This window comes from Cheilinus undulatus, linkage group 6, assembly GCF_018320785.1.
Source record: "Cheilinus undulatus linkage group 6, ASM1832078v1, whole genome shotgun sequence".
Classification (NCBI taxonomy): domain Eukaryota; kingdom Metazoa; phylum Chordata; class Actinopteri; order Labriformes; family Labridae; genus Cheilinus; species Cheilinus undulatus.
Window position 1 is genome coordinate 33,602,236 of NC_054870.1, and position 26,928 is coordinate 33,629,163.

Below are 26,928 nucleotides of genomic sequence, written 5' to 3' on the forward strand. Positions count from 1 at the left end.
AATACCTCATTATTCCTCTCACTAACAGAGCTCTGGTGACAGGGTCTGGTGTCAGTGTCGGTGCCTTTGAAGACAAAGCGTAGTCACAGAGAAAAAGAAAGAGATAATGACTGGACCCACAGTGCCATTGTTTGGCTGGAAGCACCTGATTATGGCTCATGAGTCATGTTTGAGAAATGTGATGGACATTTTATGCTGTTTTTTGGCTGTAAAAAGATGGTTTGGTTAAGTTGAGCAGCCTGGGAGAAGGATGAGATGGAAACGTAGAAGCAATCAGGGAGCGTCTAACAATGAGGTTTTTCATCAACATGTGATGAGAAGATTCTAATTCCATTCTCTATGAGGAAAACTGCAGAAAATGAATAAACTAATACAAAATGAGTTTTACAGTGCATCATTCAACTCACAATTAGTGCAGGTTTATATAAGGATATTTTAATACCATGGAGCACCACTCAGATGCGTATCCCTTTGGGCGGAAACCTCATATGTGATTGTTTTATACATGTCCAGTCAAATAGGTTTGACTTTCTCGGATGATTTAGATGACTATAGTCATAGAGCCACACTGTTGAGGTTTTCATCTTTGATTCAGAATGGTTAGAGGTTTCTGAGGGCTTGAGCTGATTCGAGTTCAGCTGAGATACTCCTGCTTCAAATTAAACATTTCAGCATTTAAATGAGCACAATGCTCCTACAGTGCCATTTTAGAAGAAATTAAAGTAAAAATTAAGGGTGTTAAATGGAGATTATTTCTTCAACATGCAGATACATGCAGGGCAACAATGATGAGATGAGAACTGCTTAGTGCCGTCCACTTTCCTGGCCCCCTTCTTAACACTACTTCTTGGTTTGAAATGAAGATTCTGCTCAATAAGAACAGCTAGGATTGCCAAACTTTCCTGGATGTCCCCTACTCATGAGCTAAAATTGTGTGTCCCGAGTGGGCAGCCCTACGTCCTGTGTGTTAAATTTACTTCTCTGTAATCACTAGACAACACCTCACTGATCCTGGGTCAGATAATCTGACACAGCAATCAGCTCATCATAAACTGATCACGTCAGTCAAATGACACCTGTCAATCAATCACAGCTGTTTTGCAAAAATCAGCGATCCCTACAGCATCAAAAGCCACAGCTCTCGTTTAGTCAAGTTTCATTTTTGGATAGTTTTGTTTGGTACACACACAAATGTTAAAAATGATTAAAAATGTGTTGTTGTTTTTTTGTTTGCAAAAAAGAAAAAGCTTTGCAGCTACAACAAGGAATAGTAGGCAGCTGTCACTGATAATTTGACGAAAAACTTTGTGCACTTTGTGCCGTCGAGAGAGGTGAGCATGACCAAACTCACCATGCTGTGATGCTAGCAAAAGGTGGCAATGATATTGATGCATCTTTTGTGACAACGACAACACCAGAAAATTAACAAGATGCAGCATGTGAGAAGCATCACGTGTGTACCACACACACCTGGGGCAGGTGCAGCACAGAGTTGATCAAAAAGGAACTTTATCTGCAGAATGTCACTCACCATGCAAGGACTTTTATCTATGAAAAGGTTTATTTACGTGGTTCTCAAAGCTGAATCCGGGGACTTTCAGAATCAGAGAATCAGAATCATTTTTATTGTCATTGTACAACTTAGAACAATTGTTTTTTTTTTTGTTTTGTTTTTGTTTTTGTTTTGCAGTACCATTTAGTGCTCGAGCAATTTCTTATTTAATATTGAAACTGCTCTGGGATATGTGCTGTTTTTCAGTCTGTTAGTTTTAGTTCTTATTGTCTTGAACTGTCTTCCTGAGGGTAGCAGTTGGAACAGGTGGTGTGCTGGGTGGGATGAGTCCTTCAGGATGCCCAGGGCAGCAGGACCTGAACAGCTCCTCTAAGGAGAGGAGAGCACAGCCTGTGATTTTCTGTGCTGTGTTGATGACCCTCTGGAGAGCTGTCTTCTCCAGAGCAGTGCAGCTGGAAAACCACACTGGGATGCAGTATGCCAGTACAGTTTCAATGGAGCATCTGTAAAAAGACACCAGCAGCTCCTTGGCCAGGGCATTGCTCTTAAGGACCCTCAGGAAGTGGAATCGCCACTGTGCCTTTTTGATCACTGTGGTGTTGGTTTTCCAGGTTAGGTCATCATTCAGGTGCAGGCCTAGGAACCTGAAGTCTGAGACCCTCTCCACACAGTCCCCGTCAATGTGTATGGGCTGAGGGTCAGATCTGTTTCTTCTGAAGTCCACAATTATTTCTTTAGTCTTAGTTGTGTTGAGGACCAGGTTGTTGATGTTGCACCATGATGACAGTTTTTTGACCTCATCCCTGTACGCACATTCATCTCCCCCTGAGATGAGCCTGACCACTGTCGTGTCATCTGCGTACTTCACGATGGAGTTGCCTGGGTGGGTGGGGGTGCAGTCATGTGTATAGGGAGTGTAAAGAGGTCTTCAGAGGTCAACAAGGGGCTTACAGGGGGTCCAAGGTTAATAATGATCTTTAAAGGACAGAATGTAAACATTTTTGAATGGTTTTATTCATTTTCTATAATAAATGTAAAGAAATTATTCTCAGACAGAGTACTGTGACATTCATTTTCAGTGTAGAGGCTATTTTGGAGGAAAAGCTGTGGCACTGAGCCCAAAACAAAATATTTGTCCCTTATTTGGTGCTCAAAGAGTTGGCAACCCAAATAACGGCACCTCATCAGGCTTATTTACAAATGAAATGATTGAAAGAAAACTAAACGTTTGTTTTCTGTTGAGTAAATACATCTTATTAGGTGCTTTTTTTAAAGAACAGAGATCTCAGTTCAAGAAGTAGAAGCAGAAGAAAACAGCGGCAATGTGCGGCATTAGTGCTGGTTTATACTCATCATGTTGCTTTTGTTTTGGTTAAGAGCCCCCTGGTGGTGGAATTTGACTTAGTGTGCATTTAAGTGTAGTTCTGACATTACATCAAATATTTCCACACATTTTCAAGGCCAGAGAATTCCTTAATTTTATAGTTTAAACAGGCCAGATTGGTCGCCATGGCAGGGCCACCATGACAGACAAGACATGTTTACTGTTGCCTTGGAAACACTGTATGTTGATGAAAGCTTCCAATCTGTTGCTGTGTGTCCAAGTTATTAGCTGCTTTTTCAGATCCTAATCTGAAAACATATGCTATGTACCGCAATGTAAATAAGCAGTGAGAATGAACCTGTGGCTCTGTCAGTCCTCAAAAACCACACTGAATCCACCAATCCTGACAGAGTTTTATGCGACGCCAGCTCTGACATCATAGCTGGAGAGCAACTTTTAATTCAGTCTTTGTTAAGTGGCTGTGAGAACAAACTGATGCCTTTATTCGTTATATCTCCATGGTTAATATCCACATAATACATGGGAAAACTACAGTGTTTAAAGTAATGTTTCAGTTCGACAGAGGGAGAGAGAGAGAGACAGGGGTGAGCGAGTGAGGGATCAGGAAGCAGCAGGCACTGATCTGAATCATCAATCACCCATCTAAATGACTTGGACTGATGTAAAAATTTGCATAAAATCAAACCCACTGCAAACTTTTTTTATGTGAAAAATTCAGACTCAGTGTGCAACGGCCTTTTTCTCTGCCACTGGCTGAGTGTTCTGTTCCCCAAGCTCCCCCCATAACATGTAACTCCATCCTCCAACCCCAACCATCGTAACAGTGTGGCCCCACTAGATATTTCAAAGTCACGGGGAGAGAGAAAGAGAGCGATACACTTTTCAGCTATGCCCACCTCTACTGCTTACTCTTGTGTGTTTTTTAAATTCATTTAAGGAATCTTTTGAATAAAATGTATACTTCACAGGGAATTCCTTAATAATTAGAAGTGCTTATAAGTGACCTTCCTATTTGCTGCTACAAGCGATCCTAGCATACTTTGCAAGTAGCTTGCAGTGCAAACTATAAAGGCAACTTTTAACAGATTTTCTCCCTCATAATGTTAAATTTACATACATGAATGGTGCCAGCATTAAATAGATAGGAAACATTAGCTGTTTCAAAACAAGTAAACAGCAAAATGGGTGGCGCTAAGCAGCACGTCTCTGCATCTTCTCTTTTGTTACTGTTTTGATTCAGAGCCCTCTGGCGGCAGAAATTACATTGTGTAAATCCTCTTCAGAGTGGAGCGAGTGTTAACAATCGAATAAATTCAACTGTAAATATTTGAACACCACAAACCAAGATCTACCCTGTGGTCCTGCCGCTCAGTGAAACCTCCATGGAAACATTTGTCCTGAGTCAGAGCAGAGGCCGATTGTGGTGCTTGGTAGGTTTATACATCTTGATCACATGTCAACAGCAATCATTCTCAGAGTATAACATGGAAACTGCTGTGAACTTCTGGCTTTGCAGTCAGGGTACAGAGACACTTAAAGCTGCTTTTTGGCTGACATTTGGATTAGTTATTTTAAAGATTCAGTTAGGTGCTTGCTCTTCTAGGCGTTAGTACACACCAGTAGTCCCTCAGGTCTTTAGACTCATCATAATCTCAGGGATGATCCTTCAGTTCCACACTCTCTGGATCACTGCACATCAGCAAATGCCAGACTAAATAAAATCTAAACCGAGCTCATAAAGCTGTTATGTTCTTTTTATAATATCAACAACCAGAGCAACTGTCTATCAAAGTAGAAGAGTGAAGAAATAACCAGGATAATAACCAAGAAACATTTCTGCTTGGTATAACAACTGAGTGTGTGTTTGTTTGTATGCATATTTTGGCATGACATGGAGATACACTGGGAGCCCCTAACAACTGTACTCAGAATTCTTTCTGGGAGCACTGTGCCAATAAATAAACACTTTTCAGGTCATTTTAGATGAATTTTGCGAGTTCTTTTTAGTTCTAGTTTCCCTGATGATAACCTCATGATCAATGAACTCTGCCCATTTTATTTTATGAGGCCGCTTTTCCTTTCTGTGTTATTCACCTCTGATAAGAGCCTGCAGGGTGGGGTTTCCTTCTCTGCTGACATCCCCTGTAGATGATCATATGATGCTCTTGTGTTACTTTATTATTTTTTGCATATGGATCCAGCACAGGGGTCCAAACTTGGAGCTGAATGGTGTTTTTGTTCCATAAAGATAATCCCAATGAGAGCTAGATGTGTGCACAGCCGCCTCAAACGAGGTTGTCAAGATGTCAGGGGAAGCGCAACACTAGCACGCCCCACCAAGCGGCTGCTGCCTGTCGAAAAATGATCTACTGTAGGAGGAGGTGTCAGTCTGTTCTGTCAGGTAAACTGTAATAATGTAATAATGAGGGAAAGGTTCTGGGCTATTACAGAAAACTAGGCCATACTGATAGTATCTGAACAGTGTTGAGATTGTAACAGAGTTTGGATTTAACAGATTGAGTTTATTTAAAAAGGCTCTGTTTGATTCCTGAAAAGCTGCTGCCACATAATACTTACTACAAAGAGAAAAAAATGACTGCAGTGAAAATACAATCACACAGCACAATACAAAACAAGCAAGAAAACACATAAGCAGAAGATGCAATACTACAAAGAGAAGTAAGGTCAATTTAGCATACTGGTGTTCCTGTATAGGATTGATCCTTGTGATATTGAGAGCAGTCTGCCTGCAGACTGCAGATGAACCCCATTGCAGACCATTACTTAAACACACCGCCTCTGTCAGAAGTGATGAGACATAATTTGTCAGTATAACATTTCAGATTTTTTTTAAATTCAACTTTATTCATTAACAAGTCCGGCAGTTAAATCTATGAAATAACCATACAACATTAGGCTACAGACAAAGCAACATTTCCTAAATAAAACAGAAAAAGATCAGAGTACTAATAAGGAATAACATAAAGACCCATTTTAGAAGAAGCTGCACAAACTGTGGTTCACTTTAGCTTCATTAGCTCTAGCAAAAGCTAACATGGCTTGCTAGATACATAGCTGACATTAATATGTAAGCCAATGTAGCTACATTAGCTTTAGCCAAAGCTAGCAAAGCTAAAGTGACCCAATGTTTGCATAACTACATCTAAAACAGGTCTAGCATAAGTAAACAGAGAATCATCTAACATAGTTAATGTAGCTTCATTTGACTTATCTACATGGTTACATTACCCATGCAGCTTATAATTCTACCGTATTTTAGTTAGAGATTTTAGCCATGCAGCTATGTTAACCTTGAGATGGCTTACATTTATTAGCTTTATCTAAAGCTAACATAGCTATGCTAGCTATATAGTTAACATTACTATGTAAGCCAGTGCAGCTATGTTAGCTTTAGCTAAAATTAAAAAAGCTAAAGCAAACCACCATTTGCACAACTACTTCTCAAACAAATCAAGCCTTAGTAAACATAGCATTATTTGCTTTTGCTTTAGCTGCATTTATTATGTAGCTATATTACCTATGTAGCTTCATTAGCTTTATATGTAGTGTTAGGTACGTCATGTAACTTACATAGTTAATGTAGTTAGCTTTAGGTTTAATTACCCAGCTATGTTACACAGATTATGGATCTCCTGTATCTTAGCTTGATATTTTAGCTATAGCTATGTTATTTATGTTGCTGACATAGCTTTGTTAGCTTTAGCTAAAGCTTACTTTGCTCTGCTAAGTATATAGTTAATGTTGCTGTGTAAGCCGAGGTAACTTTGTTAGCTTTAGCTAAAGCTTTAGTGAGCCACCATTTCCATAACTACATCTAAAGCAGGTCTAGCCTTAGTAAATTATGGATTATTATGGACCTTTCAAATGAACCCTAACTTTAGACTGGCCTAGTAACAGACAAACAGGAGAATCTGAGGCAGGTCTAAAGCCTCCTTACAAAGCATGGCACAGCCATTTCATTTACATTTTCATTTACACCACAGGGGACTGAATTAATTTAAACTGGGACTTTGACTGGGTCCACCTCTGGTCCGTTATAGCTGCACTGGGGTTTGACTACATGCCTTGCCACCCGTCAACACCCACCGATTGCATTTTTCAGAGCGCAGCACCATCGGACTGCTCCACCCATGAGACTGAGGAGTTCACATGATAATTACAGAATCATGCCCAGTCGTAAGAGTTGATGGAGTTATTGTTTGGAACTGCAGGAGTTGGAGAAGGGTGGACTTGCTTGGATTTGTCTCTTTTTTTTTGTCCTTTCATTTGGATTTTTGTGCTTAACCATGATAAGTAACCTATTTATAAGTAGATGAGCTTAATCAGTTTAATTTAATTTGTTTGAAAAGTACAATTTAGACAAACTCCACCAATTCTTATTGCCCCTCTGACCTGTTTACTCCAGGCTTGGCTACACCCCATTATGAGGTTTTTTTAATGTAGTGAAGTGAAATACAAACAGGCATGAATGCGAAATATTTTATTTTGAATTTTAATTGGAATTTGGTTTCAGCAAAACTTCCTGCCTTACTCAGTGTTCTCTAGGCTACATTTATACACAGTGGCCCGGCATCTGGAAAAAAATAGAAATCCTGTGCATTTGCTTTGCCGGAGAAATGACAGAGCAGAGATGCAATGGAGTGGAGGACTCTAATTGTCTAAAACTGAAACCTACTGGCTACATTGCATTGATGGAGCAGAGACGGACTAAGCATGCATCTGGTTGAATTTCGGGGTAAGAAGCAAATGCTGCAAAACAACAGTCGAGGGGATGTAACATTACCATATGAAATAGAAAATAAGCACAAAGGACTGCTTAGTAATCCCCGAAACAAAAAAAATTACCTCAAAGATACACCAAACATTTACAATCAATGAAGCTACACTGTAAAAAAAAAAAAAAAAAATCCTAATTTTACGGTAAATAACTTTAAATTTTTACAGTAGTTTTCTGCTTTTTTTAAAAAAAAAGTATACAAATCTGTAAAAATACAGACATTGTCTGTAAATTAACAACATGCCTGTTATTTTAGGTATTATTCCAATAATTTTAAAAAAGGTTTATTTTTCTTCTTTTTGAAAAATTTTACTATATTAATTATACAAAATCTTTTATTTTTTTCTTCAATTACATACAAAATCCTGTAAAATTACAGCAACCAACTGTAAATAAATATGTAGCTTGTTATTTAAAGGTCTGTGTCCATAATTACAATACAGTGTTTTTCTCTGTAATATTATGGTAAATCTTATTAGTTTTATATTTTTGTTACTTTTACATTCCAATTCTGTAATTTCATATTTACTTGTTATGTCAAGGTCTATGTCCATACTAACAATTTAATGTCTTTGTTTTTAATATTAAGGCACATTTTCTTAGGTTTATATATTTTTTTCTACTTTTACATTCAAATTCTGTAATTCTATGTATACCTAGTTATATCAAAGTTTCAATCTATAATAACAAATTGTTTTTCTCTGTATTATATATATGCAAATACTAAAAGTGGTGAAGCGGTGGGGGCGGGATGGAATGCGGTAACCACACTGAAACAACTGCTATTGGCTGTCACCATGTTGCTTTGATCATGATTGGTTAAAAAGACCATCTGTCATCCAAGAAACTGGCCAATGACAACTGTGTGTGCCATAGTTTCAAAATACAGGAGGACCACCTTATGCGGAAAAACGTCAGTGCTGCTACTTGGTTCGTCTTACCTGAATTATTAGCCTGGATGATTTCCCAGATTATTTTACACCTGCCAGTCAATTTCTTATTTTGAGCAAATTCTAGTTGTAAGATGTCACCGGGGAAGAAAACTGGAGCATGGACATGGTGGAAGGGGTCAGACGGGATCTGTTTGGCTATCTGGACTCCATCCTAAAACAGTATCCCGCTATAGATTGTAGTAATTTAGGAAAAATACGTAAAATAACAGTATTTTTCCATAGAAGAATTGATTTTGTCAGTTTATTATAGGTCTTAGGTTGTAGTAAATTAAGAAAAATCCGTGAAATAACAGTAGTTTTTTATAGAATTATTGTCATTGTCAGTTTTTTGAAGCCGTTTGATCATAGTAATTTAGAAAAAAAATCTTAAAATTAAAATATTTTTCTTGTAGAATAATTGGCATTGTCAGTTTTTTGAAGGTTTTTGATTACATTAATGAAGGTGAAAAATCTGTAAAATAACAGTATTTTTCCATAAAACATTTATTGAAAATTTCTGTAAATTTAATGATTTTGCACGTCTTTTGAATTACAATCTTTTACCTTAATTTACAGTTTTTGTTTGACAGCCGCTGCTGCCAGTCATTTGACCGTTTTTTATGATTTTTTTTTTTTTTTTACAGTGTATTTTAGCCTGGGTGTCTTGTCCGTAAGCTGGGGTACAATCTGAGAATAAACTGTGTAGTGTTTTATAGTCTACTGTCAATACAGGATTGACTTGTTTGCTTCTGTTGTGCATTGTGGGGTTCATTTTCAGATAAAAATGTTGCACTTTTCTTTGTTTTGTAGTTAATATTTTAAAGCCCTAGATATTTGGCAACTTCACTCAGTGCGTGATTAGAGGCATGCTGCTTAGATGTTACTGTGGGACACAAGATATCATGTTTTATCATTTCACAGGGAACAACACTTCTCCTTGTATTACAGAGCAAGCAGTCAGAGTTTGACAGCCCAGTGATCAGGTGGCATGTCAAAATACGTTAAGCGTGACAGTGATAGCTACAGGGTCCATGCCATAAATACTAAGTGTTCTCTTCACACATTTTGCTTTGAAATTTTTTATTCATATCAATTTTCTGTGACGAATTAAATGAGCTCGACCGCCCTCTAGAAAATCACCGTGCAAAAGCGCTGGATGAAAAACTCCCCAGTGGTATGGCTATAGCCTCATTCAGCAAATTGCTTACAGACAAGCGAGTTAACCGCAATCAGTTTGTGTAAACAGCATGAGAATATAGCTCATGCTACACAGCCAATACAGTGTCTCACAGGCCTGGCTGCCGACACCAGTTATGTAAACGCTCGGGCGACAAGGCAGGTCCCGAGAGTTCCCCGCCAGACTCCAGGGTCATCATGCCAACTAAACCTCTGACGCCAAACGATTCAGGGAAGCCTTAAAGGTTGTTCCCTACTTAAAAACCTTTCTTTGAGGAGAAAATATTCATTAAATTAAAACTGAAATGAGTTTTCTGCCCAGCCTTTCTGCTCAGGCCCATGTCTGTGCTCCAGTATCACTTTGAGCCAGACGCCAGCGGTGTCTCTGCCTGGTCATCGTGGCAACCCCATCGCCAAAACAAGAAGTCATGATGCATCAGCATCATTACATCTTAAAAATACTTCAATGTTGAGTAAAAATACTGCTTTTAGAAGAACATAAGCCCTCAGTATTTGGGGGAAACACCCAGTAGAGTTACATCTCTGTGTTATTTTTCTTCATTTCCTCCACATGGCTCCTTGAAGTGGTTTTTCAGCAGGTTTCTGCCAAAATAAATGTAAATGTAAGACCCTGCTGTTAGAATATTTTCATCCCAGAACTTCTATTTTTCCAATTTTAAGGGATTCTAAGAGTGTTTGAAGCTCACCGTGTGCATAAATGTAGTGGCAAATAGCAGTCTGTTTTTGAAAGCAACGAGGAGCGCATAGAGGGGCAAACAGGACCAATAAATTGATAAGCAAAGTGCATGAAAATCACTGTTATGGTTGTGAGCTATCTCTTTGGAAGCTCATTTGGCAAACACTCTCTGGTTCAAGCCCAGTTCTAGCTGGGGACGCTAAAAAATCTGTATAAATATGAAGTCATACTTTCTACTCAACACATTCATCTGTTTTAGTCAATTTGAATGTTCAGGATTATCAATACTTAGATCATTATTGTTTTCAGTACCCATCAAACCTCTAACCAAAAGTTTGCATTGCCTACAACCACTTTATAGTTTTTACTAAACAGAGCAGTAAGGGGGATTTGAGTTGCTGTACAGACATGGAAGTACATTCAGTGAATGTTGTAGCAGTTTAGAAAGCATGATCAGTCTGTGAACAGACACTGCTCTACACTGGGGTACACTAGAACAGATGATCAATTGAAGTTGTTCTTCCTTGTCCCTCCATGTGGGGATAACACATTTGCTCACTCTCGCTCATCTAAAAGAGCTTTCTTTCCCTCTCATGCATGCAGACTTACTCCTCTGTATCACTGAGTATGTTTGTGTGCCAATCAACCAATCATTATCTGAATTCTAGAGTTACCAGATTAGTCAAGTTGTCATAAAAACAGCATACAGTGCCAATAAAAAGCATCCACCTCTTTGATGTTAATCATTGTCAATATAATTTCGTTTGTTTTTTTTTACAAATAAAATTGCAAAAAGTAGTTATCTTTCAGACTGAATAAGATTGTCCTCCAGGGGTTTCCTACATTTTTCCACATTCATTTTACCCTCTACCTTTACAAGCCTTCCAGGACTGGCTGCAGAGAAGCATCCCCACAGCAGGATGCTGCCAATACCATGCTTCACAGAGGGGATGTTGTGTTTGTAGAAATGTGCAGTGTTTGGTTCCCCCCAAACATAGAGTCTTGTCTGATGGCAAAAAGCACATCTTTGGTCTCACCAGACCAAAGAACATTCTTCCACTTGACCATGGAGTCTCCCACATGCCTCATGGTGAATTCTAGTTTAATTTTACAGAGTCCTGCAGCACCATCAGCATCTCTATTCCTCATCATCACTGTTCAGGTATTTTCAGTGATGAGATGAGCTGTTTTTTAAAGTTTAAAAGTCTGTAAATCAAAAATCTTTGAGTTTATATTGCATTTTCAGCAGGCTGCAGCAAGTTCCTGCCAAAAAAGGCCCATGTGTTGAATGTGTTGCATTTTAAAAGTGAAAGGGGAGTTAACACAGGATAGGGATGGGCAAAGAAGACTAAAAAACAGATAAGTAAAGTGACAGAAAATCATTTGGTAAATACTGGCATTATCATGTCAGTGTTTTAGGCAGTAAACCTTTTAATGGGTTCAAGCCTGTTTGAGGTTAAATGCGCAGCTTTGCTGTGGTTTAAATGACTATAAAACTTTAAAAAGAGAGACTTTTTTATTCTACTTTCAGCAGGTTTCCACCATAATAACTAAAGAAGTAGGACCTTGTCTTTGGAATATTTTTCTCGCAGCTCTTTCGTTTTCTGTTTAAAAACAGTTGAAATATTTTAGCCTAAAAGCAGAAATACTGTAGATGCAGAAACTCAGCAGCTGTGTCGCTGAAAATGAAAGGTGGGGTTTGTATAAAGAGGATGGAACAACAAGCTAAATAGAAATTTTATTGAAAATTATTTGATGACTATCAAGGTAATCATTTTGTCATTACAAAGGAAAATCAAAATTAATTTTGGTGTTGAGACGGTCTGTTTTACTGTGATCTAAATGACTGTAAATGAACAGGGTTTTTTTTAGATTTTAACGTGGTTTACAACAGATGGCTGATTAGATAAGATTAGGTTACGTACTATATTGATACCAAAGGAAATTCAAGACTGCTATGACTGCAAAGCCCTGCTGTAGCATTCCTCAACGGCCTGCACTTTCATTTTCTCCAGATCTAGAAATATCTGAGCCTCCTCACAGGAATGTAAAATCAGAAACAAGCATGCAATTCAAAAATGAGAGGAGCTATTGAAGGTAAGAAGAAGCTAACAAGATCAACAAACTGCTATGAAAATTGTCAGAAAATCTCTGATCAACTGTTTGATTTATGATTTTTAAAAGTGGTTTGGTTTGGAGATGTTCTGCCTTTTGTGGTTTAAATGAAAAGCTTTGAAGTGAAGAGGCAAAACCAAAAATGATTGATTACAAATTTGCCACTTATTTGGGTATTTGGTTTATTATAATTCAGGCAAAAACGAACAATCTTCCCTTTTTATTTTATCATTTTCTCTTTTTTAATTCTGCACATGTACAGTTGTTTAAATGACTGTAAATAGGACACCTTTTTGTTTTGGAACATATTACCATAAGAGGGCTGTCTCTGCACAAAGAGCAACACTACGACCACACTCGAGGGGGGCATGATATTCTCCAAACACTCAGAATTAAGGCAAGAACATAAAAAAACACTTTATTGCCAAAATGCCCCCTCCTCTTCGACCTGGCATGGACCCCAAAGGCCGTAATGCTAACATATCCAAGCTATGTAATTAACATCAAAGCCAAAGCAGCTAAATTAGTTTTAGCAACTTGAGTTTTAGCATACAAAGCTAAAGCTAAATGAGTTACATAGAAAACATAGCTATGTAGCTTAAATAGCTGCTTTGTGAGCTTAGCTTTAGCTACCTTGGCTAAGCTCTTAGCTAAAGCCAACTTAAGGCTCAGACTACATGTTTTTTTTTTGGTCATTCACGACAGCACCATGTCAGACTATGCGACAAAAATCTTGTCCCGTCTTGGCCGACAGCCTGGCCACACTACAAGAGTGATCCTGACCGCTCACCGTATGCTGATGTCACCACTGTCTCTGTGACTAAGTGCGAGTCCACAGGTTGACAGGGGGGCGGGGTCAAAGATTGTCAGTCACTCTACAACAGAAGCGATCTATGTGATTTTAGTGGTCTTTTGCTGGTAAAAAGGAAAATAAGAAACAATTATGGATTTGATTATGGATAATAAGTATGGGTGTATCAAGAGGAGGACAATATGGACTGGCTCTCCTTCAGATAGCACTTAAGGTATGCATGTAACAACGTAAATAAAATCAAATCAAATTTACACATTAGTTTCAGGGAATAAAGTGGTCACTCTTGTAAATGATGATGCAAAGATAAGGACCAAATGCTCTCCAGTTGGTAGATGTCAGCATTCATGTTGTTCATGTCAGCTTAGGTGTCAAACTAGATGACTATGTAAGAAAATACTGACATACTAGTCTTGTTGAATCTTGGACGTGTCGTTGATTATATCACACTACAAGACCGTTTGTCGTTCCTGACGCTCTAAATCGGGTATGAGTTTTGACGATGATCTGCGACGTTGCAGTCGGGCTAAAATCTGGCTGAATTCGTGTAGTCTGAGCCGGCCTTTAGCTATGTAGACATCGTAAATACCTAGCTTAAGTAGCTGCTTTGTGGCAGTGTTGATTTCATCAAATGAAACTATGACTAAAAACGTTCGAACTATAGAGGCTAAAACTGGGTGAAAACTAAAATGCATTTAATCTAAAGACTGAGACTAAAATTTTTAAAAGCAGTCAAAAATAACACTCCTTTGTTGGCTTAGCTTTAGCTATGTAGCTACATTATTTATATATCTACTTAGCTTAGACAGCTATTGGAGCTACGTAAGCTACACTGATCTTCACTGAGGACAAGCTTTTTCCCTGTTAGAAGACTGTTTACTTGGCTTCATTTAACATTCTATATTTGCAGGTCAGGTTTTTAACTTTCAACTTTGGTATGCCAAGCCTTACCTTAACCCTAAACTGAAGTTTTACCTAATCTTACTGAGAAAGTTTTAGCATGTATTTCTTCTATGATATATACAGGGTCACAGATGACTGGTGTGAGAGTAGACATCAGAGATAAACGGACTGCAGCCAGACTGTTTTGACTCTTTAGTTATGGTTTTGATTATGAGACCTCTGGCAGTAGAATTTACAAACTGTGCATTTAGCCCAGCAAAACGGGTTAGACATTCAACCTAAGCCCTGGTAAAGGTGAACTTTAGTTTAGTCCTTTTTTACCAGACCCATAGATTATTGTTGTCTTTTATTAAACCTGTAAAAAATAATCTTAATGGCTACACCCCTACTTAACAATGAATCTATTTTATCTCTGTATCACAAGATGCCTTTCATTAATATAACCTATATATGATTAATCAAAACAGTGTGACAAAGAGGGTTTTTTCTTTAGGTAAGTACTTTACAGTAGGTTCCACACAAAATAAATAAATAAATAAGATCCTGCTGCAGAGCTATTCTTCTCCCAACACTTTTATGTTTCCACTCCCAGGATTCAAGGGGATTCCAGGGACAGGCCTAGTGAAACCCCCTTCATATAAAAACAAACACTTATTTGAAAGTGAAAGAAGGGCTCACAGGGGCAGTAAACAGGCAGGTTATTCTTCCCAACAGGTGGGGAGGCTAGAAAACCACCACAACCTGTTTGATAAGAAGCGTGCATGTTCAGTAAATACTAAGTACTATTACGGGAAAGTTAGAGGAAGAAATTATGACGTAGGCATATAGCTGTGTGAATAAAAAGCGAGAACATGTTAGCATTGTGCTTTATTTAATGCTGTTAAATGATCGAAGATATGCTTAATGTATGCAGCAGGAACACGAGTGTCCTCGGGGGTTTCTGTGTAAATATAATGGTGATTTATTACATGTAGACAGTGATGAGATCCTCTCTGTGGTAGCTACAGCGTTAATAGTGGAGGGAAGCTCCACCTCCACCACCACCTTTTATGCTAATTTCAGCGTGATGTGTGCTCGGACAGGAGGGAGCAGCTGAACTGTGTGTCTGCGCGCTGCAGCCTACATGACTGCTGCTTCATGTCGAGGAGGCTTTTGGACTCATAACCTGTCTGCTCGGGACTTCAGCTTCTGTGCGCGTGTCGGTATAATGTCGCTACCTCTGCCGCTGAGGACGCGCAGCTGAACGTGAATCTCGTGGATCCAGCCGGTGTGTTATCAGAAAGGTGAAAGCACCTTGCATCCAGCCATGGGAGGTCAGATCACCAGGAACACCTTCTACGGTAAGGGCATCAGGACAGCATGAGGCGGGATTCTTTAATATTAATGATAATTAGAGGTCGTTCAAAGAAAATATGTCATGTAGGAGTGAGCGTGCAGCTTTAAGCCTGTGTGCATGGAAATGTAGTAGTAGGCGTCCTGCATGGCAGCCTGGAAATAAATAAGACGTGAACGCGGCTGCAGCCAAGTTTTCATCACTTTCTGTGAGTCAAAAGTAAATTTACATGAAAATAAAGAAACCCCCGACAAAAATAGCATCAGATCAAATAAAAATATAATAAAAGATTAAATTAACAGTCATGATTAAATCAAATCTTACAGAGCGCCCTGGACTAAGTTGGAATATAACTTTTTTGGTCTTTTTTAGCACAAAGACATAGTGTCACAACTTTATAAGCCTCTTTTTAACTGCTCGTGCCTAACAGCTTCATATATATCAAACAGTCCTAATCAAAGTTAACAAGTGCACTTTTTTACGCTAATACAATAATTTTAAGTTACTATTTTCATTTAAAACACAATGCAATTCCCCTGAAGTCACAATACATGTTATAAAATATTTTAAATTGTTCTATTTGCAGTTTATAACCTACATACTCATATGAGTGACTCCAGGGAATAATTCCTTTATAACTTTGTCTAACTGTTTGATATAATACATAAGCCTATGTGTATTGTTTTGTCTTTTTGAGCTTGTTTGGTCTTGTTTTGTGTGTATTTAATGTATTTTAAAGGCCTATCTAGGGACAGGCAATGCAATTTAGCTCAGCAGTATTGCATTGATTTACCTTTAAATTATCCCTGTACAAATAAACGTTTAAAAAATGAATTTCAGTTCATTTTGATAGGATAATTCGCAGTCCAGGTTAACTTATAAAGCGTTTTACCCAAGTTTACACTTAAGATAACTTGAAGTCGACGGCAAAATAACCGTAAGTGCATTTAAATTTGACACAAGGTAAAAATGTTTTTTAGGGCAGTAATGCTCCATAACTGTGAGGATTCACTTCCTCCCTGTTGTTTATATGAATATAAACTGAGTTTTGGACTGTTGCCCATGGCTGTTTTTGCTGTGTTGAGCAGCTATCAACACTTTAGACACTCAAAAGACCAAGCAGTTTGTCAGTCAGCTGGAGAATACATTCATCAGAGTATCTACAACAAAATGATTGTTAGTTTTAGCCCCATTTGAAGAATGTTTGTTATTCCTAATGCTATTCTGCATGAAGGACTGGAGAATGGCCTCACTGACTCTAAATTGTTGAAGTTTAACTGTGCATCTGTGGTTCTCAACTGGTGGGTCGGGATCCAAAAGTAGGTCACAGGGTTGCTTTCAGAGGGTCACACGTCTGCCTGGAAAAAAAGGCCTTAAAGTCTACAATGCATGGAAACCCTAAACAGATATGCATCATAGCGTTTAATTTGCTGTGGCCATGAATACATTTTGAGTGTTTTCTCAAGATCTTGTCTACTTTTGAACATTTATTTTTGGGCTTTTTGTGACTTTATTTGAAAGATAGAATGGGTAAGAGAGACTAGGGAGCATTGGGGGAAATTAGCAACCACCAACAACCAAATGCAAGTGTTTTTTGTTTGTTTTTGTTTTTTTTTTAGCAGTGTCTGGTGAATTTGCTCAACTCACCAGCCACTGGGGCAGGAACTTAAAATTAGCCTGCCCCACACACTCAAAGACCTTGCGCGGTATTTCTGCATAAAGTGTGTTTGAACCAATGTCTTTCTTGTCCCATAAACAACCAGACGAGGGAACTGGAAGTGGTAAAATGCTAGCTCACTGGACTCATTCCTAGGACTCATGCTAGGACTCATTCCTGCACCACTTGGCCTGAGACTGCTGAAAAAATTAATAAATTCTAGCAAGTCTTAAACATATAATGCAGGAAAATTCCTATAAATGACATTGCCCCTGTAGGAAGCTCAGTAAACATTTGCATGGTTGAGTACAGGGCCAACTGGTAAAAAAAAGTTTAAAATAACTGACAGTTTGGATTATTTATGCAACAACTCCCTCTTATTATATAGCCTATAAGGTTATAAAGTGGCAGGTAGATGAAAAAGTTAAATCCAACACTGCTAGGGAGTGACCTGTGGCCAGGGAAGAGCAGGTCCACTCACTTGAGGGACAGCAGCCTCTTTACTTATGGTACATGAACAAACAGCTTGGGCATTTGTGCCCCAAGATTTCTACTTTATCATCTTGTTATCTTGTGTATTCAAGATCCCCAAAAACAACCAAAATTTATGTTATCATGGGAAATGGAGTGAACAAAATTTTATTTATGCATGTCCTCCCAGGGCTTCTGTGATGATGCTTTTTAAAAAGTTACTGTTTGTCCCATCTCTTTATTCAGTCCCATGTTTTCTCCCATTTTCAGGCCAAGCTTCAACAGTTTTCTTTCAGTCAATTTGAATGGTTGAAATTTTTCAGCAATGTGGGTCACAGTTTCTCATAAGGGGGCACCAGTTTAGCTCAGTGGGTAGAGCAGACGCCCATATGCTGAGGCCATAGTCCTCAATGCACTGGTCGTGGGATCAACTCCTCTGCGCTGTTTGGTCCAAGTCTTCCCCTCACTCTCTCTCCAGCTATCCTATCTAAATACAGTTTTTAAAAACCCCCCAAAATAATTCCAAACTTAAAACAAAATTCTGTGAGGGTAGACCAGTTGAGAACCACAGCTGTAGGTTACAAGTCTTAATATTACACATGTTATTGTGTGGCATGCTCAGATGCATATTGGCCTGTTCCAATATTGCCTTTAATTTGAGTTTCAATAACCACGTACAGAGGTGTAAGTAACAATGCGGGTGAAGGCTAGGTGCTTCTTGGACCCCTGACAAGAGCTCAGTGAGGACCTTGAAGATGTTATCTATGTCAACCTTGTCATGTGCTGCTCTCACCTCTTTTCATTTACCGACCTTATGACTGTCTTACGCCTTTCGGTGTCACACTCTGACGTTAGCACAGAGGTTACACAACTTTCAGACAAAGGTTATTTGTTAAGCGTTATTTTAAGGTTTGTACATGGTTATACAAGAGTTGATTTCAGTTGAAGGGGCTATTCAATTTTCTGTAACCCAAGTAAGTAAGTAAAATTAATTTGATATAGCACCTTTCACAGAGCAAGTCACAAAGTGCTTTACAAAACAAAAATAATAAAACAGCCAAAAATACATACAAAGAGCAAGAATAAAAGACAAAATTAGTTCAAGTATACAAAATTACATCAAGTGATCAAAAGCCAGTTTAAGAAGATGCCTTTTCAGCTGCTCTTCAAAAACCTCATTGGAGCAGCAGAGTGCAAGCTAAAAGGGAGAGAGTTCCAAAGAGTCGGGGCCACAACCTCAAAGGCTCGATCCCCTTTGGTTTTAAGTTGGACCCAAGGGACAACAAGTAGACCCCGATCTGAGGACCTGAAGGTTCTGCTGGGAATGTAGGAATGGAGCAGGTCAGCTATATATTCAGGTGCTTGATTATGAAGGGCTTTATAAACACAAACAAGGGTCTTAAAGTGAATTCTGAATTTCACTGGAGGCCTGTGTGGAGACTATAAAATGGGTGTCATGTGGGTTGATCTGCTGGACCTGGTTAATAGTCTAGCAGCGGCATTCTGTATCAACTGTAGGCTGTCAAGAGAGGATTTACTGAGACGGGTAAAGAGGGAATTACAGTAGTCCAGACGTGAAGAAATGAAAGCATGAATTAACATTTCTAACTCGGTGTGTTAGACAACATGTTTTAATTTAGCTATGTTTCTTAAATGAAAGAAACATGAACGGGTCAGTAATTTGATATGCTGATCAAAAAAATTGGTCAAAAATTACTCCAAGATTTTTCAGATTTGTTTTGTCTGAGGAAGAAAGGGGCCAAATACACTGAACAACCTTGGACGCAATGCTGTCTGGGACAGTGATAAGGATCTCTGTTTTGTCTGTGTTAATCTGAAGGAAATTATTATCCATCCAGTCCTCAATAGCAGACAGTTGAGCTGTTCATTAACCTTACATATGTCATCAGGCTTAAAAGAAATTCGCAACTGAATGTCATCAGCATAAAGATGATAAGATATTACCTGAAATCTGCTAATTACATGACCTAGTGGTAGCATATACATAGAAAATAAAATGGGGCCCATGACAGAACCTTGAGGCACACCATAGGACAGACTACAAGATTCAGAAGGGTAAGGGCCAACTGACACCGAAAAAGACCTTTCTGAAAGGTAACTGGAGAACCAGTCAAGTGCACTTCCAAGTCATACCTACCCACTGTCTTGGTCGATCAATCAAGGGAGCTACATTGACTAAAACTCCTTCATGTTCTTGCAGTCATGCCAGCATCCTGGTTTAGCGGAGTAGAATGGAGCTAAGTGAAGGCAAAGTGCTATATCTGATGTTTATTCTAGAGCCTGATTAAAGCACATACTTTGACAAAAACTAGTCCCGCCCCATGTACTGATTGGTCAGTTGTCATGCTCTTGTTTTTCTTATTCAAAGTTTAGCTTGTGTAAAACAAAGAAGTGAGATATTTCCACCAAGACAGCACTGCTTTTCATAGTTGGAGCTTGAAGTGGATGGTTTATAATTTAGTAAATCGTATCAAAAATGAGCAACTATTTGACAGTGAATTGATTATTGTCGAAGAATGAAAGCAAGCCAAAATCTTCCGGTTTCAGCTGCTTACAATATTTTTCCAGCTTTACTCAGTCTTCAAAGATAAGTGAACTGAAACCTTTGGGCTATCAGTTAGATAAAAACATATAATGTAAAATAAGTGATGTTATTAATATTCACCCCCTTCAAAATGACTGACTTAATACAACAGAGCTCCCCCAACTTTTGCTAGTGGTCTAACAATTAGTGAAATTGGGATCACCTGAGAGCAGTGAATCTCAAGTGATTGTAGTATAAAGACACATGTGTCTAGAAGATCCAGTCACTTTTTAATCAGTATTCCAGGCTACCATTACACCATGAAGACAAAAGAACACTCCAAGCAACCGTGCAAGAAGGAGACTAGTGAGAGAGCCACTATGACACCTATGACTACTCTAAGGGAGTTACAAGCTTCAGCAGCTGAGATGGGAGAGACTCTGCAAACAACAACCATTGCCCAGGTTCTTTACCAGTCAAACTTTTATGGGTGAGTAGCAAAGAGAAAGCCATTGTTGGAGGAAACTCATATTAAATCTTGACTGGAGTTCACCTAAAGGCATGTGGGAGACTTCATGGTCAAGTGGGAGAAAGTTCTTTGGTCTGATAAGACCAAAACTGTGCTTTTGGCCATCAGACAAGAGGCTATGGTTGGGGTACACCAAATACTGTACATCAGCACAAACACACCATCCCCACTGCAAAGCATGGTGGTGGCAGCATCATGTTGTGAGGGATGCTTCTCGGCAGCTGGCCCTGTAAGTCTTGTAAAGGTAGAGGGTAAAATGAAAGCAACTGGAAAAAACATGGTGAATGTTCTGGAGTGGCTGAGTCAAAGCCCAGACCTCGATCCAATAGAGAATTTTTGTCTGAATTTGAAAAGAACTGTTCATGCCAGATCCTCATTCAACCTGACAGAGCTTGAAGAGTTTTGCAAAGAATGGAGTAAATTTGCAGTGTCCAGATATGCAGGCCTGATAGAGACCTATCCACACAGACTCAGTGCTGTGATTGCAGTCAAAGATGCATAAATACTGACTTGAGGTGGGTGAATATTTATGGAGTCACTTATTTTTTATTTTATGTTTTTATGTAATTGGCATTACTTTCTGGAAATCTGTTTTCACTTTGACATTAAAGAGTTTTTTTTGTAAAAAGCCAAATTATATTGACCATGATTGATTTATAAAATCAGTAAAATGGTAAAATACATAAGGGGGTGAAAACTTTTTATAGGCACTGTCCGAGATGCACACAAGCCATTTTTTTACAAGTCCAAGTCAAGTCTCAAGTCTTTGGTCACGAGTCCAAGTCATGTCTCAAGTCTCTGGTCACGAGTCCAAGTCAAGTCTCAAGTCTCAGATGGTTGTAATGAGCATTCTATGATCTGCCTCTGACGTCCAGTCTGCTTAGACCACTGCATTGTTCCATCTAAGGAATGTAAATCCTGTACACCATCAGTAGGGTGGGGTATTGTCTGTGGCTGGCTCGCTGTGGTATGCGCATGTGTACACCTACATATGAACAGGGCTTGACATTACATTAACTTTTTTTCACACCAGCCACTGTGACTCATGGCTACTAGCCACTCAGTGTTTCCATTAGCCACAGTTCTGTTGTTGGGAATGTATTTGCTATATATCATATCCTCTGGTATAAGATCCCTCATCAACATGATCAATATCAGCTCTCCTCTTAATAAAGCTCCTCTCTGTGTACATATGAAACACTACAGAGACATGATTCATACTTCACTGATAGAGACAGACACTGAGGCACTGGAGATTAAATGTTCTTGTTATTTGTCAGATATATTTCTTTAATGGTAGTAATTTTATACTAACACAAAAACACTAACTGTTAATGAATGGTTTATTCTGAAATAAAATAAAAACTTAAAAAACATTTCTAATTCTCACTCAGATCTTCAACAGAGTGCTGAGTATTTCTCCCTCCATTCTCCTAAATAAACTTCTTTCATTAATTTCTTTATATGGGTAAAATCAAACTAAACTTTACTTTATTCAGCTGAAATCTCTTGGACTCCCTTAGTTATGATTTATCAGTTACAGCCTCGTATCTATCTGTGTCTGTTTCTCGCTGCCTCCATAAACCATATTTAAAGTTTTAATGTTCCTATCGTATTTTATGTCCGTTCATTATCAATAAGCAACAATGCAGAGATTCTAACATTAATTTGTTCCTCATAAACATATGATATTAAGGGATTATTAACCAAATAATATTTTAACACTGCGCCATGGCTCACACGGGCAACGCAGAGACACACACAGCTGGAGCGCACACACTAACAGCACTGACGCTGATCCTCCACGGTCAGAGAGGAGCTTTAATGCAGGAGAAAAGAGTTTAGGTATTCTGAAACTTTTGCCCTTAACAGACTGAAGCCAGAAGTCTGCAGTCTGCACTACCAACGTTTTAGCGTGCGTTTCATAGTAGGTGTGTGCATGAGCGTTGTGTTTGTGTGTCATTGTTATGCAACATGAAAGAAGATGAGGAGGAGAGGAGAGCAGCCATTGGTGATGCGTAAAAGACGCATGAACCGTCAAACGAAGCCGTCAAAAGAGTGACAGGGGGACAAGAGATCATGATGGAAAAATTACAAACCGAAGATTGTTCACGAGTCCCAAATAATGAGTCCGAGTCGGGTCTTGAGTCTTTGATATGTGCAACTTAAGTGCAACTCGAGTCCAAGTCGCGGACTCGAGTCCCCATCTCTGGGCATTGTGTATATATATATATATATATATATATATATATATATATATATATATATATATATATATATATACATACATGCTGTGGTCTCTTGCAACCCAGAAACTGGGCGTCATCTTTACGGTGAAACCTCATAAAATCTCTTTGAACGATTTTTATTGAACGTTCAACCTCCAAAACTACACCAATTTACTTATAACATTCCTTTCATGTCTCAGACATTACCCTCTTTTACCATCTAATTCTATCAGTAAGAAAGCTCACTGATGGTGAAACTAGGAGCCACCTAACTGTTATATTATCAGGCCTGGCTGAAGCTTGTGTGTATCTTCTATTCAGTGTTCATCTTATGATTCATAAAGTGTCAGTGAGTTTAAACAAACAGCAGAATAGTGTAACAGGACAGATACACAGTGACGCTGCAGAAGATGTTTAAGTCACTTAAGGTGACCATTTATTGAAACAACACAAGCAGTGACGTACTTGTGGCTCCTCAGGATGCTGCCTGCGAGGGCCACCAAAGCTCAGCAGTGACATAAGCCACCTCATTATTAGTGAGGGCCAGTAACACCGGCCAGGGCTGCCATTTTATCTCTGCACTGTTTGTTGTTTCCAACAAATGCCAGTAACACAGTCCCACTGTGTGCTGGGGTGCTGTAAGTGTTCTCTTTTGTACTCAGGGTGACAAGCATTTTTTAGAGGTTATGACACAAGGAATGAAAACACAGATGCCTTCATGTGACTGGCAAAAGATAATGAGATCATCAAGAAAAGATAAAATTTTTGCACAGTTATTCTCAACACTCCTAACTACTGCTACAGGCCATGTACATCATGCAGACTAAGAAAGCCTTTGATCGTTTTATCTGGATAAATCAAGGTTGAATAAGAGTTTTCATTGGAGATTCTCATCTGAACTAAAAGAACATGATAAGCCAAAATAAGAGACACTACTTTGGGGTTGCCAAAATAAAAACTGAGTTTCTTACATAAGTTTTCATACTTAACAGGCATTGTTGTATTTTATTTATTTCTTTGTTTTATTCGGATTAAAAAAAAATTGTTACTGTACATGTGGCACTATGTTAAATAAGTTCATAATAAGAGTTTACAATTCACTTTTTAGGTTATTTAAAGCACTTTGTGTCGGATTACCTGCTAAAGGTAATTATTCTGATTATATGGTGGAAAGGAAGTGCTTTTTGGAATGTGATTATTTTGAAATCCCAGGAAGTAAGTTATGGACTTCATTATTATTTATTAACTTTAACAAGTAAATGACAAAGGCTCACTCAAAAGTCATGGTGGTCATAACCTGAAGCTCCAACTACACAACATGCACCCTCCTGTTATTACTGCAGGGCTATCAAACATGTTGGTTTTGGATGTTTTGATCAATCCAGTGACAGTGGATAACAGTGACAGGCACCTGTCAGTTTGCTTGATTACGCCCACAATTGACCCTTCACTATGTCTCTAGCTAATACAGCCACTTTCCAATCCTACGTTAGCAAAAGTAACTATGTACACGAGGCTTGTCAAGCAAGTTTGGCGCACTAGCCTCTAACGGTGGGCTTACAGAACCTACAAATCTGACACCTGATACTCCAAAGGCTTAGACTATAGAGTTGAACTGTTTGCTTTCTCAAGGCCAAAAAAAATCAAGAGGAGTGATGTCAGATATGAATTTAATATATCTTTTAAATATATCTGTATGTAAGCTATTTAAACAAACATAATGTAAACATTCATTTAACATTTAAACAACTTCACTTTTTCTCTCATTTTGCCATTAGCAAATTAGTCACTACCATACAACTAAATAACATCCTCCAGACAAAATACCAGCAAACAGCCATCAGTCTATTCTCTTCAGACACTATACACTGATGAAGTCAGCTGCTGCCACTGTTAGATTATAACGATAAAATTCATGTAAGATTCATGTGTACTTGAGCACCGTCTTTGGAAGATATAAACACAACTGTGCTTGTATACCTGGTGCTCCTCAATGAGTGAAGTTGTAAAGACAATTCTAAAAATCTCCTGTTTTTTTTTTTTTTTCAAAAACAGTTGTAGCCATGCAGAATGAGCCCATTTCATTTTCAGAGCTGCAAGTTACATGGATGTGGAGGTAGAAAGAGGGTATTGCTGGTGTCTGAGAGAACAAAAACATCCATAGTAGCCTAAAGGATGGACTTCTTTGTCTGCAAGGAACATATGCCGGTGTTGCTCAGTCACTGGCATGAGTTGTTGCCATGGTTGCGTCTTACTTCTTGGCAGACTAGCAAAGCGGTTACATTCAAACTGCCTTTGTCTGCATCAGACTGTGTTAATAAGTGAGTGTGCACAGGCTTGGAGTAATGATACTAATGTGAAAGCACACTGGCAGTGGGGTGCAATCATCAGGTGATCGTCATATCCCGCTCATATAAGACAATTTCATATGGATCACTCAAAAGTGACAGAGTTACTGTGATGACCAATCAACAGTCAAAGAGTTAATCTGATGACCAATCAACAGTCACTGAGTTACTGTGATGACCAATCAACAGTCAAAGAGTTAATATGATGACCAATCAACAGTCAGAGTTAATATGATGAACAATCAACAGTCACTGAGTTACTGTGATGACCAATCAACAGTCAAAGAGTTAATATGATGACCAATCAACAGTCAAAGAGTTAATATGATGATCAATCAACAGTCATGAGTTACTGTGATGACCACTCAACAGTCAAAGAGTTAATCTGATGACCACTCAACAGTCAAAGAGTTAATCTGATGACCAATCAACAGTCAAAGAGTTAATATGATGATCAATCAACAGTCAAAGAGTTACTGTGATGACCAATCAACAGTCACTGAGTTACTGTGATGACCAATCAACAGTCACTGAGTTACTGTGATGACCAATCAACAGTCAAAGATTTACTGTGATGACCAATCAACAGTCACTGAGTTACTGTGATGACCAATCAACAGTCAAAGAGTTAATCTGATGACCAGTCAACAGTCACTGAGTTACTGTGATGACCACTCAACAGTCAAAGAGTTAATATGATGACCAATCAACAGTCAAAGAGTTACTGTGATGACCAATCAACAGTCACTGAGTTACTGTGATGACCACTCAACAGTCAAAGAGTTAATCTGATGACCACTCAACAGTCAAAGAGTTAATCTGATGACCAATCAACAGTCAAAGAGTTAATATGATGATCAATCAACAGTCAAAGAGTTACTGTGATGTCCAATCAACAGTCACTGAGTTACTGTGATGACCAATCAACAGTCACTGAGTTACTGTGATGACCAATCAACAGTCAAATAGTTAATCTGATGATCAATTAACAGTCACTGAGTTACTGTGATGACCAATCAACAGTCAAAGAGTTAATCTGATGACCAATCAACAGTCACTGAGTTACTGTGATGACCACTCAACAGTCAAAGATTTAATATGATGACCAATCAACAGTCAAAGAGTTACTGTGATGACCAATCAACAGTCACTGAGTTACTGTGATGACCAATCAACAGTCAAAGAGCTAATCTGATGACCAATCAACAGTCAAATAGTTAATATGATGATCAATTAACAGTCACTGAGTTACTGTGATGACCAATCAACAGTCAAAGAGTTAATCTGATGACCAATCAACAGTCACTGAGTTACTATGATGACCACTCAACAGTCAAAGATTTAATATGATGACCAATCAACAGTCAAAGAGTTACTGTGATGACCAATCAACAGTCACTGAGTTACTGTGATGACCAATCAACAGTCAAATAGTTAATATGATGATCAATTAACAGTCACTTAGTTACTGTGATGACCAATCAACAGTCAAAGAGTTAATCTGATGACCAATCAACAGTCACTGAG

The 26,928-nt window shown here is 38.6% G+C and overlaps 1 protein-coding gene across 1 annotated transcript in view; it reads left to right on the plus strand.

Annotated features, from left to right (window-relative positions):
• The first annotated feature begins 15,422 nt into the window (after positions 1-15,422).
• The window catches only part of LOC121510712 (E3 ubiquitin-protein ligase NEURL1-like), a 56,687-nt gene continuing 45,181 nt past the window's right edge, over positions 15,423-26,928 (plus strand). Inside the window, exon 1 of the mRNA XM_041788897.1 lies at positions 15,423-15,630. Coding sequence (XP_041644831.1) covers positions 15,597-15,630 — 34 coding nt within the window. The 5' untranslated portion in view covers positions 15,423-15,596. The remainder of the gene's footprint in view (positions 15,631-26,928) is intronic.